This window comes from Formica exsecta, unplaced genomic scaffold (assembly GCF_003651465.1).
Source record: "Formica exsecta isolate Colony F162 unplaced genomic scaffold, ASM365146v1 scaffold343, whole genome shotgun sequence".
Lineage (NCBI taxonomy): Eukaryota > Metazoa > Arthropoda > Insecta > Hymenoptera > Formicidae > Formica > Formica exsecta.
The window spans coordinates 82,667-103,605 of NW_021850682.1; the positions used below are offsets into that span (position 1 = coordinate 82,667).

The 20,939-nt window shown below is 30.5% G+C and overlaps 2 protein-coding genes across 8 annotated transcripts; one reads left to right on the forward strand and one right to left on the reverse strand.

Moving 5' to 3' along the window:
• The first annotated feature begins 1,160 nt into the window (after positions 1-1,160).
• LOC115238531 (ETS-related transcription factor Elf-5-like) lies at positions 1,161-12,918 on the forward strand. 7 transcript variants are annotated; one of them, XM_029812452.1, is made up of 8 exons: positions 1,161-1,271; positions 6,117-6,263; positions 9,027-9,162; positions 9,410-9,826; positions 10,070-10,141; positions 11,832-11,912; positions 11,991-12,186; positions 12,281-12,496. In XM_029812452.1, the coding sequence occupies exons 2-8, from the start codon at positions 6,258-6,260 to the stop codon at positions 12,390-12,392; spliced, it is 1,020 nt and encodes a 339-aa protein (XP_029668312.1). In that variant the 5' UTR covers positions 1,161-1,271; positions 6,117-6,257; the 3' UTR covers positions 12,393-12,496. The 7 variants fall into 7 exon arrangements, 6 of the variants coding, with proteins under 6 accessions (XP_029668312.1, XP_029668311.1, XP_029668315.1 ...); XR_003884511.1 differs by lacking the exons at positions 1,161-1,271; positions 6,117-6,263 and adding an exon at positions 7,506-7,909 and having other exon boundaries at positions 12,043-12,186; positions 12,281-12,918; XM_029812451.1 differs by lacking the exons at positions 1,161-1,271; positions 6,117-6,263 and adding an exon at positions 7,506-7,909.
• LOC115238530 (claspin) lies at positions 12,907-20,633 on the reverse strand. Its single transcript, XM_029812449.1, has 9 exons — positions 20,344-20,633; positions 19,659-20,259; positions 19,411-19,548; positions 19,074-19,282; positions 15,292-18,329; positions 14,955-15,091; positions 13,757-13,975; positions 13,448-13,642; positions 12,907-13,205 (listed from the first exon to the last, which is right to left on the reverse strand). Exons 2-9 carry the CDS (start codon positions 20,196-20,198, stop codon positions 13,146-13,148), a joined length of 4,536 nt encoding a protein of 1,511 aa, XP_029668309.1. The 5' UTR covers positions 20,199-20,259; positions 20,344-20,633; the 3' UTR covers positions 12,907-13,145.
• Positions 20,634-20,939: the final 306 nt, after the last annotated feature.

Here is a 20,939-nt window from a genome sequence, read left to right on the forward strand (position 1 = left end):
TTAGATATACTATGTCTATGGTAGTACTTATTGTTAGTACGTATTAAAGTATATCGGTGTAAACTAGCCCACTATTCCCCAGCAAAATATTAGAATCTAATCAAGGATTAAGGGATATAATTTTCATAATTTTTTTTCTGCACTTTTATAACATACTGCTTCTTTAAATTATTTCCTATACTTTTAACAATAGCTTTTCAAACGGTGTCATTTTGTCATTTGTGAATCCCTTTTTGTGTTTTATTTATTTGAATATTCCAAAATTTCTTGCTGCATTTGTATTTTAATTTTATTTTAATTTACACTGCCAGAGTAGTAACGTTTTATAATATATGTTTTATTAATAATAATAATAACACACACACACAGACACACACGCATCTATTATATAATAAAATTATTGAAATAAATATAATTCTGGGCAACAATATTCTGCGCAGACGCTTAACGCTCGACGCTCGACGCTGCCAAGTAAAGGCACCTTAAAGCGGGGAGCACACACTTTAGCCTATCACACACAAATTGGCATAGCTGCATATGCATAGCATAAGATCGTCTGGACCAATGAGCATCAAAATAAAATCGCCATATTGATTTACATAGCATGCTCATTGGTCCAGACCATAGACATAGTATATCTAGATCGAGTGTTGAGGAGTGGGGGCCAAGGTGCACGTAGAAAAGGACATATTCAGTTCCGTGCTCCTTGCGTTCTCTCTCACTCGCATGTAGCATAGCGAAAGAGTACGCTATGCTACGTGCGAGCGAGAGAGAACGCAAGGGGCACGAAACAGAGTATGTCCTTTTCTACGTGCACCTTGGCCCCCACTCCTCAACACTCGATCTAGATATACTATGTCTATGGTTCAGACGGTCTTATGCTATGCATATGCAGCTATGCCAATTTGTGTGTGATAGGCTATAGCCCTTTTGTATAAGAGCATAATCATAAGCATAAAGCCTATAGGCTATCAGGGCTATCGCACACAAATTGACATAGTTGCATATGCATAGCATAAGACCGTCTAGACCAATGAGCGTGCTATGTAAATCAATATGGCGATTTTATTTCGATGCTCATTGGTCCAGACGGTTTATGCTATGCATATGCAGCTATGCCAATTTGTGTGTGTAAAGCCTATAGCCTATCATAAAATGACCATTAGATAATTAGACATCCTAAGTTAGGTCTCATAAGACCCAAAATATATCACATCTACGGGAGACCATTTTTTGACGTTCTTTTGATGGCAAAAATAAGACAAATTACAGTATTGTTATATAAAATCATATATTAATGTGTTAAAACATATAGGGTATCTCATCATCAATAAAACCAACAATTTCACTGAAATATTTTTTTAAAAAATTTATCGGAAACAAAATAAATCATTTTATCTGTGGTTGGATCATATTTACAGTTATAATCTTTATATGTTAAGGTCACAAAAATTTTCTAACTCAATTAGATATTAAATTTACTGCTCATTTAATTTAATTTTGTCACTTTTAATATGTGGATACTACGTAGACATAAGAAATCAATTCAGTCCAAAAATCGATATTAGATGGTTATAATAATCCAATAATAGATGACAAATCATGTTATGCTTTTCAATTTGCATATTAAAATATAAGAATAAATATAAAAACTTACACAGTTGAATCCTCAAACTGTATCGTTTCTAATATTTCATCAGATACAAACTGTATTATTTCCTCTTCATTGTTATTTTACCAAAGAAAGGCATTGATCACGGTCGACATAATATGCAAAGAGTGAATAAAGTACAGCTGTTTTTTTCAATTACAGCAGATGTTGAAATTTCGGAGACTTATATCATAATTAATATAATAAAAATAATAAAACTTTACAAGGTAGTACAATGGATCCAAATGTAGAACCATAAATTTATCCGTTATGTAATCAAGGTTGGTATAATGATTTAAAACGTAAAAAACAGTAATAAACGATTAAATAGAACAGCATACGCAAAATATTGAATGGCTATACATGATAACTTTAATATTTTTATTATGGGAAGGTGATTATCTCAACAATGGGTTGTAGATAATCACCTTCTTATATCAAAATAGAAAAATATATAATAAATTACTGAAATATTATTAAATTAATAATAATAATCAATAATATAATAATTATAAATTTAATAATAAAAAGGGAAAATAAATGTAATAAAACGTAAATAATTAAACATTAATAAATAAGTGTAAATAATTAAATATATAATCGTATCATTTATAATTCTATAAAATGAGGAAGCCAAAATTGCAAAAACCTGCTTGCTTTAAGGAGCTTAAGCTTTGTGAGTGAAATAAAATGATAAGGAAGCAATGTGCAAGTTTCTAATTTGTACAATTTTCATTTTGTTTCTACTATTATGTCTTGATTATTGTTATTGTCTGTTCCGTGTGTATGTATCTTCGTAATGTTCTGCTAGCATGTTAAGCTTTCTGTACGTCTGGACGAGAACTAGTGCATTACAACGTGGTACATTGTTGGCGATAGTAAGATTTCCAATTGCTGCAGATATATAGAATTTGAAAATTTTGAGAAAACTATGAATAAAACAGGTTTTTATTGTCACAATAATTAAGATATCTTATCACAATAATTAAGATATCTTGTAAAAAATGATCCGAATTATATCGTATTTGATATCATTTTAATCGCAAAAATTTCATTAAATCGTTAAAATTACTTGCAAAAAGTTAAAATAAGGAATTAATGTTTTAGTTTTGATGATAGGTCATTTCGTTTACTTTCTACCCAGTTTCTCTCTTGTTCTCGCACTCAACGAGTCGCGCTAGTACAACTCGGGAAAATAAGCAGGCCCAAGAATTATCGACTGTTAGCCGTGCAAAATTTCGGAGCTCTGATGCTATCATAGATCAGCTCGCTTGCCTGCTCTGTACTCAATTTCGCTCTCGCACTCAAATCACGCTAAGACAACCAAAAATATAAAAACTGCTTATCTTTCCAAGGTATTTATTCATGCACGAGCTGCCGATTGCGAAAGCGAGAGCGAGATCGAGATCGAATAAAGAGTGAGTGAAATGACTCATCATCAGAGTGTTCCAAAGTCTCATACATTGAGTTTTCCCCCTCTATCATTCGTTTATATCACAGCAATGACAATTTTTAAAAATCTAAATATGAATTCCATTTTTGATAAATAGTAGTTTTTCTTTTTATATAATATTAATTTTAAAATACATTATTTATTACAAATTTATTTTGTTTTAATTTTCAAGAATTGTATGCTGCTGCTGTAATATATGGACATATATAGAAAGAGTTTGTTGCTTCTCTCTTTTTCTTTTTTATTTTTTATATCAATGTTTATACTCATAAATATTATTGTATTTAAGGTATCGAGTTTTATAATTCTACGACACATTAGGTATATTTCAATTCCACTAGAAAAAAAATCGAAAAATGTTGAATTTATAAAATAATAAAAGGAATATCATACAGATTGAGAGGTATATGTGTATATGCGAGTGAGCATGTGTGTCTATGTGTATGTGTGTACATAAGTAGGAATATGCGTTCGTGTGTATATATGTAAATTAATAACCCAGACAGCACAAAACATCCTCAGGATCATCCTGAATATGTCCAGGATGGTTCAGGACATTTGTAGGATGTTTTAAGATATTATTATAAATATATTTTATGAAAATTTAATATGCATACATGATTACTTTCGGTTATGTAGGCTATTTAATATAATTTAGAAATTTTAAGTATTGTAATAAGTATTAATGTCCTATAAATGTCCATTGGATAACCCCTGGATGTCTGTAGGATACCTGCCCTGTCTATTATATTGAATGTCCTTTGGATTTCCAGAGGACATATACATGTGCAATTAATTGTTAACATTAATTTCGTTTAATATTAATAATTGAATTTGATGCGCACATTTTCACATATTCAAAATTATTATTTATTTAATAATTTATGAGAAATGTTACTATGCGCAACATTCCAAAAACCTTACAAAAAATAGTATTCAACCGCTAGTTAGTTTGTTTACCGCTATGCGAAGCGCAAACTCGTATTTGAGATTTGGTCATGAGAATTATATAAAGCTTGCAAAGAGCAACTAACAGGAAATTAAAAATATAATTATTTTTTATCAGTTCAATTTCTGATGCAATCCAAACATAAGGAAGTCAGATATTGGATTGTTTTGAAAATATTACACGACTCAAACCCGGAAGCCAAACCTAAAATATTCATGTACAGCACGAAAACCTCAAATATTAAAGAACGTGAACTATTTTTAGTATTAGATTTTTAGTATTGGCAGTAAATAACAGAACGCAATCTTAATTTATATTTAAATTTTAGAATTTGTTCCTTTTAACGTATGAAAAATATCCCTAACATATCCTATAGAAATCCTTAAGATGTTCCACAGGATCTCCCTGGATTCTCCAGAGGCTAGTGTACGGCTATCATTTACTCTTCCTCAGGACATCCAGAGGAGATCCGAGGATTAAAATAGGATATCCTCAGGATATCCTACATGTATGTCCTGGATGCCCTTTGGACGTCCTAAGGACATCCTTGTGCTGTCTGGGAAATGTACGTATTAATGTACCCTCGGGCACATTTAGTGGTACATTTATCGAGAATGGCATAAATGTGCTATAAATGTGGTTCAGAATACGATTTTCACTATAAAGTTGCGCATTTAAGCTAAAAATGGCGATCTGCCTCTAAATGTGCGCTCAGAATACCGCCACATTTATTGTGTCATCTAAGATACATTTAGAGGCACATCTAAAAATAGATGTGAGCTCAGAATACGGGCCAATGTCTCTGAGCAACTTGCACTTATTCGCTAAGTGTCTACCCTCGCACCTGAAGCATGTACAGTTAGATTTGTCGTTCGCATTCGCATTATCTGACTTTGGTTTCGAAGTTTTGGCGCGTTCCCTGGTGTATTTCGGTATTGGCTTCTTATAGGATCGAGGTTTCTTATCTGCTTTTGCCCCCATATAGTCGGCGGATGCTCCAGGTGTCCCAGGATGCCAGTATATGGCATTAGTTTCCGACAGCTCTATGGATGTGGCTATCTAGATCATCTTATCGAAGTCTAGGTCTCAGATCTCCAGCAATCGGGATTGTGCGCGCTTGTAAGCCCGTACACAAATTGATTCCTTAGGGCAGTTTTGAGGTATTGGCCAAAGTTACAATTTACGCTGAGTTTATGTAATGCCGCCACATATTCTTTTATACTTTCGCCATAACAGGACGCAATTTTCAGAATTTGCTCCCTGAAACGTACGAAAAATATCCCTAACATATCCCATAGAAATCCTTAGGATGTTCCATAGGATCTCCCTGGATTCTCTAGAGGCTATTAGTATTCGGCTATCATTTACTCTTCCTCAGGACATCCAGAGGAGAGCCAAAGATTAAAATGGAATATCCTCAGGATATCCTACATGTATGTCCTGGATGCCCTTTGGACATCCTAAGAACATCCTTGTGCTGTCTGGGAAAGGAATGCTTTCTATTTTAACATGTTAATGAATTGTTTTGGATTAAAATTTTTTTTATTTTTTATATGTATATTGTTTATATGTAATTTTATCATGTATAGATTGAAAACTATAAAAATGAATACATTATTATTATAGAAAATTTAAGCCAAGTTTTCATGATTTACTTTGGTCTGAAAGTCATTTATGCGACTTAAAATTTGCGTAAAATTTTCTTTTAAACTATACATTATATAAAAAATGCTTTATTAAAGGAATCTTAATTCATTTAGTGTGTATTATAAATTAATAGCAGATAACTTATTATATATTTGGCTAGTTGTATTGATGATCTTATCATAGCTGTTCTTATTTTTTCAAATTTTTTGTTGCGTATAAGTTGAGATATTTTTTATGTACTTGGGATATTTTTTTACCTTTGTGAAATTTTTTTTAGAAAATATTAATTATTATATAAAAATGTGAGACTAACGTAAGTTGATTACGGAATATTGACGTTTATATAAAATTCTGTAAATGATAGTATACCAGGAGAATAATTTTATAAATTACGAAGCGTGCGCGTTTTATTGCAGAAATGGTAAATCATCAATAGCGCAAAGAAAAAAACAACATACGACGAAGGAAGATTGCGGCTATACCGACGTATACACATCCATGATGTGCATCACGATATACTATAAATAAACCCAAGCACATAGGCGCCTTACTGCGAAATGCAAGTATGTAATCGTACACCTCGTAACGGTCGCCACGATTTTTAAGGCACTTACAATAATCTGATATAAAAAAGTCATAAGCAAAAATTTATCAGTTTCTAACCGGCAATAAATTGCAATAATAAAAATTGACCAAACATTTTTTTTTCCATAAAAAAGCAAGGTCACCTTCATTTTTTTAAATGGAACGCCCTACTTTTTATTGCATATTCTTGTAGCTTATCTCGAGAGCTTTCCAAAACTATAATAAAGTATTTTTTTATTAAGTACTTTTTGTAAAAAATTGAAGGTGACCTTGCTTTTTTATGGAAAAAAAATGTTTGGTCAATTTTTATTATTGCAAGTTGTTGCCGGTTAGAAACTGATAAGTTTCTGTGTATGACTTTTTTATGTCAGATTATTGTAAGTGCCTTAAAAATCGTGGCGACCGTTACGAGGACCACTCTGTATACAGGGTGTTTTTTAACTTGAAACTGCAAAATATCTCGGAAAGTAAGCTTTATTCAACACAGTGTTGAAAGATATCGAAAAACTTAAAAAATCCAATTAATGAGCTATCTCGGTTGACAGTGCGTGTGCATTTATTAATTAAATTATAATATCGTACTAATAACTCCACACGTTTCGATTCCCGGATTCGGGATCCTTTTCAGTGGAGAGAAAACGCAATATAAATTAAAACATTGAAAACTATCGTAAATTAAAACTATAAAAATACAAAACACGAATTGAAGAGGATCCCAAATCTGTGAATCGAAACGTTTGGAGTATGATATATTTTGTAATTTAGTTATAATAAACGCACACGCACTGTTAACTGCGGCAGTTCATTTAATTGGCTTTTCTACTTTTCAAATTTTTCAGCTTTTCTATTTTGTAAGCTTGCGCAAAAAGTATTTATTTTAATTTAAAGAAATTGAAATTTTTCAATTAGTCGATTAAAATAATCGCCAGATAAATTGTTTGTCAACAAAAGACTACTCAAAGTTATTTGCCAATTTATCGCTTAGTTTGATATAATTATTACTTAAAAAAAAACAATAAATGAAACAGTGAAATTACCAGTTACCAAAAAATCGTTGTTGAAATTTTTTTCGGCAATGGGTTAACGTGGTTTGTTTTAAAATATAGATCGACGCCAATGAAGTGTAAGCAATTGTTGCGTCAGTTATCGCGGTTCGTCGCGCGAACGCTGATGATTGGACGCGGCTGCTGAGCGGGAAATCCCCGTTGAAACCTGCTCCGCACCGCGGTTGTCTCACTGCATTCTCGTATTTATCTTTTCCACTGAGTAAAGACGTATACTTAGTAGCTCGAGGGACGTTCAACGATGAACGTTTGATGCTGCTCGTATAGAACGCAATATAGCATCTCTCGCGGTTTCGTAATTTTTCTCGGTCGAAAATCTCAAAGCAAAATGAATTATTGTGCGATGTTATCTTCGTGAAAATTACCGCATTTGATATACTTGTATATACGTTATCATTGCCACATGTAAGTGACGAGTGCGATTGACGTGCACTGCGTTTTTTTTTCGTTCTTATAGAATAAATTGATATCGTTATATGCTGAGATTGAGGTGGAAGAGTTAATACCATTAAATAAAAATGGATTCATTTAATAATTACGGTAGGAATGATTTGTCGGAGGTAAGTTTAACGCAAATGAGAGATGTTAACATATATGTGCTAGTATATATATGTCTGTGAGATCGCTCGGTCTTCTATCGTAGTTTTTTCTCAGACTTTTTAAAACTTCGAATTTATTCAAGTCTAATTTGGAACTCGATTTTAGTTTAGGCACTTTTATCATTTATTTACATAATTCCCTAATAAACTAGACAAAATAGATATTTGCACAGCATTAAAAATCAAATTAAAGCGAACATATTTTTAGCAAACAACTGTTTTATTTATTGACTTGTTGTCGATTATGAGTTTCGAGTTGTTGCGCGTGTTCTTTTTCACACTCTGTATTTTATTCGCAAATATTTTCGTTAAGGATGTATGTGTCATATGTCAAAACATCGACAAAAACATTAAAATTTCGTAGACTGTTCTACTATTTCTTCTGAGTATCTGTACAAAACCTGAGCACAATTCTTTTAACGATTTGAAAATTATTTAAGTTTAAAGTTAATAGTATTGATTCTTATGGAAAATCGTATATTGTAGCACTTATTGACAAATTTGACAAGGAAAAAATATTGCCAACAAAATACAAATTTTCACATGTATTAAAAATCTCTAATAAATATTTGTGCAAAACTTGATTTATAGATCCACTTACTCGTTTAAATGTTATTTACTAAAAATTATAGAAAAATATTTCTCTCTCTCTCTTTCTGCAAATTATTCGATTTTTTTTATTTCTTGCAGTTGATTTCAGGGGGTATTCACGATCAAAAGTTTTTGTCATAAATTAGGAAATATATTAATTACAACTATTTTCTTTTACGAAGACGTTAAAACCATATTATTTTGTGATACTTTAATTTTTTTTATAATCCGGATTTATTTATTTGATTTTTCAAACAGTATAAACGTGAAAAATGTTTTTTTTTTAATTTTGACAGTTTTTTGCTACTATTGTACAGCCAAAACCTTTCTTCCTTAAATTTACATTTAATGATTTTTGATTGCAAATTTGTTTAAAAATCAAATATATTATGTGTGAAAGCCTCTTCTGGATTATGATTTTCTCCTGTTTATCTTATCCGATACATGCTATTCCCGAAATTTTATGTTTTAAACTCTATGATTGCAGATGTATCCGTCGTTTATTTATTTAAATGAAGATGAGAACAGTCACTTACTCCTGGACATGGATTCTTTGGTTTCTAGGCGTAGTAATTTCTTAGCGAACCGCAGTTGTGAATCAGTGAAGAAGAAATGTTTTCTCGGTAATACACGTAATTTTTTATTTTAATTATATTAGAAAAAATTAATTTCGAGATTTATTCAAATATTTATTTTGTGCCTTCCTAACTTTGTCATAAAGTTCGATAAAATTTCAAAGCAAAATCGTGTTATTGTAAGAAAGTAATAAATACTAAAGCGTTTTTTTTTTCTTATATCGCTCGGTCGTCTACGATGCCTCTTTCACAACGATTTCTTATTACGGGTCCGTAATTACCAATGCAATGATAGTTGTTGGAGGGGATTTCTCGGGACTACTTAACATTGACGTATTGCATCGATTTATGGAAAAACCGCATTTAACTTTAGCATTTAATCATTCTATCTCTAAAAAAACACGCTACACAAGATACTCGACAGATCCGACTTTAAAAATATCTGAATGGATAGGTGACGAGGAATGCAAGGAAATCGATGGTACCGGATGGTCAGATAAACCTATCAAAAACTGGTGTCAAGAGGAAACAATAAATTGGCTTATGTCAGCCGCATCGTATATGGGTCAACCGTACAGTTCTATTCAACATAGTCTTGCTGTGTCAGGGAAGGAACTTGTGACTTTTACCCGACAAGATTTCATTAATTATGATCCAATATACGGGGACCAATTGTACGATCTTCTTCACTCACAACGTGTATCGAATCTGCGTACGTACGTGAATTTTAATTATGTTTATGAATTTTAATATGCAGAGTCCATCTCAAAGAACTCCGAGTTTAATTAAGCGATATAGATTCTTTGACAAATTTATATTTTAGTAATTGTACTTTACAACTGAAAACTTAGGAATAAAGTCTCTACTGAGATAATCCATAATGTATTAGATACTATAACGCGAAAAAAAATATAAAATCTTATAAACTTAAAATCTTATCGATTTTTTAAAATAGTGCCATCATTCGATACTATTCAACCACAATCGGAGGACGAATACGCGCCAGTTATTTCAAACAACATATCTGGTAAATTATTAAGAAAATTTCTATGATTGTATACAGTTAGAAAATTTGTTTTCTTATTAAAAAATATACCGGTTAAAATTTTTGTGTTAAATATTTAAAACGTTCATATGTTATTTCAATATATTGCTGTTGTGTTAATTGAACTCAAATATTAAATTATTAAAACAATTGAAAAAATGTAAAAATCGCAATGTGCACATATTTTATTAATTTTACGCAATAGATATGTTCCTTGTTACTAGTGACAGGATTTATCTATTAAAATTTATAGAAAAAAAATGTTGATTTTATTCTATAACGAGTGGGAAAAGGAGTGAGAGTAACTACAGACTATCAATAAACTACAAACTATCAATAATTTTTTTCTAAATTCATTTTATCATTAAAAATGTTGATTTTACAAAAAATTATTTGAAATTACTATGAGGGTATCTATACTCCCTGGAAAAAGCTAGAAAATCTGGAATTCTTAGGGATTTTGTTTTTACCTTGAAAAATCCGGGAATTCACATGGCATTTTATTCAAACTCAGAGTATTTTTTCAAAAATTTTATCTTTGATCATTTTGTTATTATATACAGGGTGAGTCATTTTAATCAACGCACGCAAATATCTCGTAAAGCTGTCTCATTATTATGTACATAAAAGTATTACGGTAAGATTATCAAAAACTGAATATTTTACGAGATATTTTATTTTTTATATCAAAATATGTCAGATTAAAATATAAAATAACTTAAAAAGTATTTAATGAAAAAATACTTCTTTATAGTGTTTTGAAAAGCTTTCGAGATAAACTACAAGAATATGCAATAAAAAATGGGGGGTTCCATTTAAGAAAATATCGATCACATTGACTTGGCCTTGAAAAGGTCACTCAAGGTCAAGTCCATATTTTCATCATGTGTCCCCCTCTGAACCCTACAACTTTTGTATAAAACATTTTTTCCATCTTGCTTACTTTACGAGATATTTGCGTGCGTTGATTAAAATGACTCACCCTGTATATTGCAAGCATCGACAATCTGATTGGCCAATGATTGTATGAATTATATGTTTCAAACATATTATAAATATATATTTTTCTTTCTTTGATTATATGTTCATTGTCATACCAAAAAATACTGAATACACAATACTGAGTACACATTTTTTATTGTAATTCTGACAATTAATGATAGAAAATAAAAATATTATGCAATTGGAAAATGCTTATCTTTCAAAAGTCATTCAGTTCTTTTCAGTACATTTTTAAATTTAATATTTAAAATTTAAGTGGTTTATTTTTCCTTTGTATGAATAAAAAGCATTAGAAAACGTACACAAAAAAAAACTTATTTTAAAATACTCCATCTAAAAATTCTCTCATTTTACCTAGAATTTTGAACAAATTACCTGAAAAATCAGGAATTTTCACGGAATTTTTTTACAAGCTTTGGATAGATACCCTAATTATGAAATTTACATTCATTCTGTGTTGAAATATTAATAGGTATTAATGTCACCATTTAATCCATATATCCATATTATGTTAAATTAACATAAAAATCTGTGTGGACCGTTCGGAACATGCAATATATGTTACATTTAACACAAATTTTCCAATTGTGTACCGATTTATATTTGTACGATTTTCAGTTTTCTTTTTTTGTTTTTTTTTTTGATACACCAATATTTTCGCTTTTTTCAGATGCAGAATCGGATAATAGCGTTGAAGTTGCAACGAAAAGAATGCCTGGCAGACCAAGAGTATTAAAGACCAAAAAGAATCGTAAGTATTGCAAAATATTTTTTCGATCTAATCCGAAAATGCATGTGTTATATCGACTGTATAATTACGCTTATACAGCTGTCAGTCAAGGAAAACTATGGGAATTTATTAGAGATTTACTACGTAATAGAGAAACGTGTCCTAGTTTAATCTGTTGGGAGGATTATTCACAAGCCAAATTTCGCTTTGTAAAAAGCGACGAAGTAGCAAAACGGTGGGGTTCACGGAAAGGAAATACAAAAATGACTTATGAAAAACTTAGTAGAGCTATGAGGTAATAGAATAATTTTTTGATTTTGTATATATATGTATATATATGTACTAGAAAATAATATTTAATATATTCATGTGCGGTTGTGTTCTTATAGATACTATTATAAAAGCAAGATATTTCTACCGGTGCTTGGTCGAAGATTGGTATATCAATTTGGACCAAATGCAAAAGGATGGCAAACGGATAATCCAAATTTCCGAAATTGAAACGACATTGTCAAGAAGAAGCGAATATATATGTATATATGGAATATGCGAAAACAATAAAATAAACCGAATATCTCGTGATGTTCTCGAAATGTTAAAGATAATCGCGCATTTAACACTTTACTAATCAAAGAAGCTATCTATTAATAAGCCTCTCATACTAGAATAAGCCAATCAGTAATATATTAATATGTTTTATATGCTTCTTAAATAGTGCCATAAATATAGCTATATTTTTTCACAAATATAGAAGCATAATAATATATAGTAAGATAAAGTTCGCGTAACAACAAAAAAGGAATAAAGCCTCAAGAAGATATTCCGTTTATCTATCTTGCCGCCGCGGTTCCTTGTCATATTTTTATATTTTTAATGTTATCAAAACTCTAATTACATAATAATTGTGTTTACAATGATCTTAAAATGCAATTAAAAAGAATGTGCAAGAGATACTATTTAAGAAGAAAAAATTACTATTTAAGAATAATTTCACGAATAAAATCAAGAAACAAATCTTTTATAAAAATGAAAAAGGAAAACTTCTTTATTATATTGTAATGTACATATTTGTTATTTATATATATAAAAAAGACCCACTTATTCCTATTTTATTATTAAATTCTTATATAATAAATTTCCAGAAATAGCTTAACAAAAATAAGTTTATAATTAATTTGTAATAATTTAAAACTATATTAAATATTACTTGTGTAAAAATAAAATTAAAATTATTTTTTTTCCAAAAGAACAGTTTTATTTTCGTCTTTTTTTCGTTGTCAATGAAAAATTTGATGTTGCTCTTCTCTTCTGAGGCTACAAAAAATAAGCATTTATCAAAATATACGCTTCTTTCAGTGGAAATACACATAAATCAGATAATCGAAAAATATACAGGGTGTCCCGCAACGTGATGTCCACACTGAAACTGTGTATTCTTTTTGTCATTCTAAGTCAAAAAGTCTTAATACACATATGCCCTAAAGTCGCACCCTGTATATATATGTGTGTGTGTGTGTGTGATAGCGTCTTAAAAAGATCTAATACAATTAAATTACCTTGCCTTGTGAATCCTCATCTTCCTCTCTAATTTTGTCGTTCTTTTCAGATGTATTATTTAGGTTAATATATTGAAAGACAAAATTTCTTGCATTTATTGTATGAGAAGCAGATTCACCTTGCTTTGCCAATGAAGCTATCTTCGCCAACGACTCTTCTCCTCGAGTTAAAAGCGAACGTTTTTTTATAACATTCTGTAAAATGTAAAAAAACGTATAAACAAATTTTGTTATCGAGTCATAAATAAAATATGGCAATACATGCCATAATGTTGTAAACGTTAATTAACAGTTAATTAATAATCTTACATATATCGTCTGGGATTTTTTTCCGGTATTTGGTCTATTCAATAAGTCTGTTATATTTCGCGGCATAATTGGTTCCATGTTTTCAGATGAATCTATTTTGTTATCAGAAGCATATAGTTCTTGAGATTCATCATTCTTAATCTTTTTAAGCGCTTCCAGTCCAAATTTAAAAATTTGACTATTGCATAACTCATCCTCAATTTCATTATTCGAACATTTCTGTAAATGCATAAGACATATGTATGTAAACATATTTTTTTTTATATGATCATTATATATATATATATATATATATATATATATATATATTTCATTTGGCTATGTTCGACTTACGTGAATGGAGAATTTGAAAGTTCAGATATATGTTCATCTTTGGGAAAATAAAATATTTAAAAATACTTTATGCGACACTATAGGAAATATTTTATCTTATATATATATATATATATATATATGTGTGTGTGTGTGTATATATATACAGGGTGACCCGCAATGATCACTCACTAAATATATAGCATTATTCCTTACCAAAAACTGAGTCGAAAAGTCCTGAATAAAGGAGTTATTATTGAGTAAAATTGAGCCAATCAGCGCCGACCTTTAGCCGGGCGCATATCGGTGAGCCGCGCGCCTGGTAGTGTGCGTGAGCGCTCGGCGGCGCACACTATCAGGCGCGCGGCTCACTGACGTGCGTCCGGTTAAAGATCAGCGCTAATTGGTCCGACTTTACTCAATAATAACTCCTTTATTAAGCATTATAAAAAATATATATGTGTGTGTGTGTGTATATATATACAGGGTGACCCGCAATGATCACTCACTAAATATATAGCATTATTCCTTACCAAAAACTGAGTCGAAAAGTCCTGAATAAAGGAGTTATTATTGAGTAAAATTGAGCCAATCAGCGCCGACCTTTAGCCGGGCGCATATCGGTGAGCCGCGCGCCTGGTAGTGTGCGTGAGCGCTCGGCGGCGCACACTATCAGGCGCGCGGCTCACTGACGTGCGTCCGGTTAAAGATCAGCGCTAATTGGTCCGACTTTACTCAATAATAACTCCTTTATTAAGCATTATAAAAAAAATGGTTCAGGACTTTTCGACTCAGTTTTTGGTAAGGAATAACGCTATGTACTTAGTGGGCGGTCATTCAGGGTCATCCTGTATATTTTATGTAATAATATATATATATAATATACCATCCTGTCTTCAAGAAACTTGTCTCTTTCTTGCCTGAGTTTACTCCACTTTGCTTCTTCCTCTTCTTCTTGCACATCTATCCAGCCATCCTTCTCGTCAGATGCTTGTGACATTTCATTATTACTTTCTAATTTATCTAATACAATAATAATTATATTAATATTATTATAAATATAATAATGCATTGCATATTAAATATCAATTTTTTGAAATTTGAATTTTGCAGAATATTTTTACAAAAGTAAGTTTTTTTCTAATGCAATCATCATGTACAATAATATAAAAAAATTGCAATAATCATCTAGTTGAGAGAAAATCGACTATATATTTTTATACCTATATTTCTCCACTTGAACTTGCGCTCGCGACTTATTCCATTGGTGTGCAAATCTCCATCCTCAAATAATAATTCTTGAAGTAATCTAACTTCCTTTTTATCTTCATTTAGCACCTGTCTCATGTACGTTCTATGAATCTTCTCCAATTGATTTTTCATTTCATGTTCGTCTATATGTTCGTCATCAGCTTCTTCGTATTCTAATTTATCCAAATCTTTTTCGTCCTCATCAGCGGAATCCCAATCACTTTCGCTCAATTCAGCCTCTTCATCCAAAAAATCAGCCGCAACTTTTTTTATATCTTTTTCCGGTACAACTTCGTTCTCTTCGGAATCATAATCTATATATTGTTCTTCTGTCTCCTTATCCATACCATCGTTCTCTTCGTCGGACGATTGAGCATTTTCCTCCTCCGAATCAGATAAATGCAATCTTTTTACTGAACGTTTTCTGGGTTTCAAAAACGTATCCGTTTCATCCAATTGATCATCATCGTCTGAAGAAACAATCGTCAGTTTTAATTCCGAAACTATTTCACCAACTTGTTCCATTTTGCTCATGTGATTTACAGAATTATTAGAATCTTCATCTAATATCAGTTTTACATCTTGAGAGTTTTTATCTTCTATTTCAAGACTTTTTAATTCTTTGATATCGATCAGTTTCGTATTCCAATTTTCTGGACATAATCGCGATTTACTGTTAGTCGTTTGTAAAGATAAATCTAAATCGGTTTTTTGCGTGGAGTCAAATTTACCTGAACATAATCGCATAAGATATTCATCATCAACAGTTTCTTTAGTATCGTCAAATAGTTTTTTCCTTAAAATATTTTTGTTTCCAATATTTTGTGCATATTCAGAAGACCTATCGCTTTGTGTGTTTTCCATAAAAATGGATTTCTCATCTGCATCAAACAGATATTCTTTATCTTCTAGTGTATCTTTCTTATTTTTTGGAGAATCCAAAGTAGTATTTAATACACTTAATTGTGTTATAGGAGAAACAAAGTCAAGCATACTTGTCTTTGTCGAAGGTGTCTTATTTATTTGGCTTCTAGTAATAACTTCTGCATCCTTTTGATTAGCAGGCATATTGCTTTTGTTCTCACTTATTAAATCATTATCTTCATACTGTATCCCATACATATTTACATCTTTCAAAACGTTTTTTAATTGTTTATTATCATTTTCCGGATAGATCGGATTTGTAATGTTTAAATCGCCTTGAAACTCCTCTATCAACTGCTTTGTTTTATCTTTTTTATTCTTAATAATATCAAAGTTTTTACAAATATTATTATCATTTTCTTTAGAATCATATTCACTTCTATTCTCTATATCTGTGTCGGAATCTATTACATCTTCTTCCTGTTCAGTCTCTATTTCACTTGTACTATCATCCATATGTTCTTCTCTACACTTAAGGTTTGCGGACTGTTTATTGTTATATTTTGCTTGAACCACATCATTCTTGCTATATGTCTCTTCTGCATCTGTACTTGAATCTTCATTGTCTGTAACTTCAACTTCGTCGTCTACAAGTAAGCACTTACTCCTTTTTTTGTCCTTAATACAAATATCATCCTCTTCGAGTTCGCTTTCTCCACTATCACTTGATTCAAAATTAGGAATTTTTTCCTGTCCATTTGAATCATAATCACTCTCTTCTTCCTCATCCCATTTTTCTTTTTCTTGTAATTCTATTTTTTTATGCTTCCATTCTTCATTACGTTTTATAGTCATTTGTAACTTTAGATCTTCTTTTAAACGTATTAACTTGGCCCCAGGCTTACTCAACTCAGGATTATCAGTATTAGTGGGTAAATTATATGGAAGTAATTCCTTAATCAAAAGAGGACTGTTTGGAGTATTTTGTAAGTCTACCATAGTTTCTTGAGATTTATCGTTAGCCTGTCTTTTTGCATTAATAACATGTTTACAGAAAAATCTATCTAATAAAGTATTTACACCTTTTCCATATGATTTCACATTATTCGTCAAATCAATAATCATACCTGGTGATCCTTTTAGTGTAACTATAGAATTTGGTACTAATTTTGGTAATAATTTTTTTCTATCAATTAAAGTCTCATCTACAAATTTCGAAAATGGCAAACCAAGTGCATGATTATCAGAGTCTTTACATTCTTCTGTTAAAGAATTATTTTCATATTTTGATGGAGTGTCATCAGTTAAAATAATAGATGGTGATATATCCGTTTTATCGTACTTATCCTTTTTTTTATCATTTTCATCTTGTATTATAATAAAATCATCAGAATTTACAAATGTAACAATATTATCTATCTTATAATTATCCCTTTGAAGAGTTTCAGCTATTTCCTTATTACTTATATCATTAGGAATTTCTAATATTTTTGTTTCTGCAATCAAATTTTTATTTCTATCTATGTTAATTGCTTCAGAATCACATTGATATACTTGTGATATTTCTGATATGTGATTTTCTGTCATACTAATTTCTGATTTCTTCTTATAATTGATATATTTTTCCTTCTCCAAGGAAGTAATAATAGTTTTAACTATTCCTTCGGTCTCTTGTTTGTTGGAATCTAGATCAGAATCTTCATTTGTTTTGCTCCCAAAACATGTATCAAACAATTTTCTCGATACATTACATTTTTGATGGTTTTGTTTGTCTTCATTATCTATTTGTTGTAATAATGTATTAGATTCATCATCATGATTACTGCTATTCTCAGTTATGAAAGATGACTCTTTATTTTGATAATCTACTTTGCTAAAATCTTTTTCAGATACCATAGATGTATTGAGATATATATGGTCTTGTACAATCTTTCCTTCATTATGTATAGCTTGATTGCTTGTATCAATTTTTTGAGAATTTTGTATACACATATTTTTGACATCTGTCAATGGCATTTTTTTATATGTAATGGAAGACTTTTTTATATCTCTAGCAGCAAAAGATATAGATTGTTGCGTATCATCTTCTGAATCTGAAGATTTATAAAAGAATTCTGCTTCTCTTTCTTTTTCCGCAACAACTTGGCTGTTTAAAATCATATGTAAAAATTATTTATTTTGTATATGAGAAAATCCATTTTGTAAAATTTATGTAAATATATATATAATTTAATTTAATCAATTTTATTAGCATACAATATAAAAATTATATAATAAAGCAATTTGATAATCAAATTAATATTTAAAAAATACACACAGAAATACACACAGTGATGGGCAAAATTTGATTATCAAATTACTTTATATAAGTGTTATGTATGCTAAAAATTGACAGGTTTCTTGTATTCAAAAGTTTGATTTTTTAAACTCTACACATTTATTCTTATATGTACAACAGTCTATGTATAAATGTATAAATATTTGAATTGTTATTATACATGTGATGTGCTATAAAACCACTGCATTTTTTGTATTTCTGATAGTAGATTCTATAGTCAAGTGGAAGTTGATTTTTCCTTAAGCAAAAATGTTAAAAAACATTTTTTAAAAGTTTACAGTTTTTTTTTCACCATATATCTTTGTAAGACTCAAATTAAAGGTCTCTTTTACATTGTACTCGGAATTAATTAAAGAATATAGTTTTCTTAATCTTTTAATTCCACAAAATTTAATTGATAAAAAACCCTTCTTTTCCAATAGCTTGCAACTTGATAATTATTAATAATTCAACATCTTTATTATAAAGAAAAAAAAGAATTTATCTCCAAATCGAGGAAAATTTGCTATTAAAAGTGTGTAATCTTGGAACACCCTATATATAAAAACTTACCTTACTATTGCAGATGACATTTTCAGTTTTGCAACTGTTGTAGGTGCCTTTGGAAGAGATGCCAATATTTTCTTTCTGTTCAAGAATTCCTGTAACGTACGCTGTTTTGGTTTGTGATATGGTAGAGAAATTTCTGTTTCTCTTAATAAACGTTGGGTTTCACTATGTATCTGACGCATTGCATCATCTTTTGAAGCTCTGATAGATCCCTATTTTAAGAATCAAAAGCTTTACATTAATTTAAAAGATTTTGTTTCATATTAAATATTACAGCTACTAAATATTATAGCATTAAGATTGACTATATAAGTTAGATTAAGAATAAAGATGTACAAACCTTTCTCTTTTTAACAAATTCTTTTTTACTACTTTTATCCTCAGATATGTTAAATTTTTCAAATGCAACAACAGAATCCTGTGTTTCTCCTTCTTCTTCTTCAGATTCAGAATCTATTAAAGATTGATAGCCACTAGTCTATAAAACAAAATAAAGTAATTCCAAATAATTTCTATATATGGCATCACATTTCTCATTAAAATTATAAATTGTTAATAAAAAATATATTTACATATATTTGTACTTACAGTAATATTTATAGTTTTATCAACAGTTTGAGAAAAGTTATTAATCTTGCTCATCTGTGTGTCATCTTCATATTCGCTTTCCATTCTTGCATTTTTATTTTTAAGATTTTTCTTATATTTTGCAATGTTTAAATGTTCATCATTTTCATTGGGACTATAAGTTTTTGTCAATGTTTCATACAAAGTAGATTCATTTTCGGAATCGCTATCCACAAGATTTAAAAATCTTTTTGATAATAATTTTTTAGTATTATTAATGTTGTTATCTTCATTGCAGTATTTATCACTAGCTCTCAATTCATTCTTTTTACTATCCCCTGGTTTGTTATGGTCACTTTCATTATCTAGATAACTATTGTTAATCGACACAGAATCGCATGCGATATTTTCTAAGTTTTCTTCAACATTTTTCTCATCTTTCCTATTGTGTGCTCCTTTTTCGTCATTGCATCTTGGAATATCATTAGAGATATTTGATTCACTGTTATTGATGAAGTGTTCCTTTTCGTTGAAATCTTTGTTACTTGATGAAACTTCCATTGTAGCAAGTAGTAGATGTTAAGTAATCATTGCCGTTGTCAAAAATCTGCCATTTCTTTTCCTTCAATGAAAAAAAATTAAATATAATTAAAAAATATTAAGTTAAAAGAATTATATAAGTGTAAAAAAAATAGTATCCATATACATTCTCTTAGGCACGCAGGTATGTTGAATTTATAAAAGTGCTTTTGTTCGGCCGTTATATCATAGCTAATAATACACGTAATTTATTGTCTTTTTCTTTAAGCTATAGATATATAAACTGGATTGAGCCTGTGGAACGAACTATGAATACCGGCCTATGTGAAGCATTGAACTCTATACTACAGTCATGAAGGAAGAGTAAGGAGAGTTATCTCGATAGCGTAGAGAGAAAAAAAGTGGTCACGAAAAATGTTCCGTATGTGGCCAGGTTTGCCAAATGGAATGACTTGGACCAATCTATACATACTGGAATCAGAGAAAAGAATGAGAATCGCCACGCTGCCGTTTTTCGTGAGACGCTATTTCTAGATCGTACACTAACGTCACGTACATCCATTTTATGCCGCCTGGAACTACATGGCCACATCCACTTTCGGAGCCGATAAAACAGCCGATTGGTTCATGTCCGTGCTTTATCCACTTTTCGATACTGTCGATTTTGGTTCATGTCCATGCTACATCCACTTTTCGACATTATCGATGCTGGTAGTACACTGATCGTTTCAAAGAGAGATGATTGCGCTGTCTTCGTCTCTT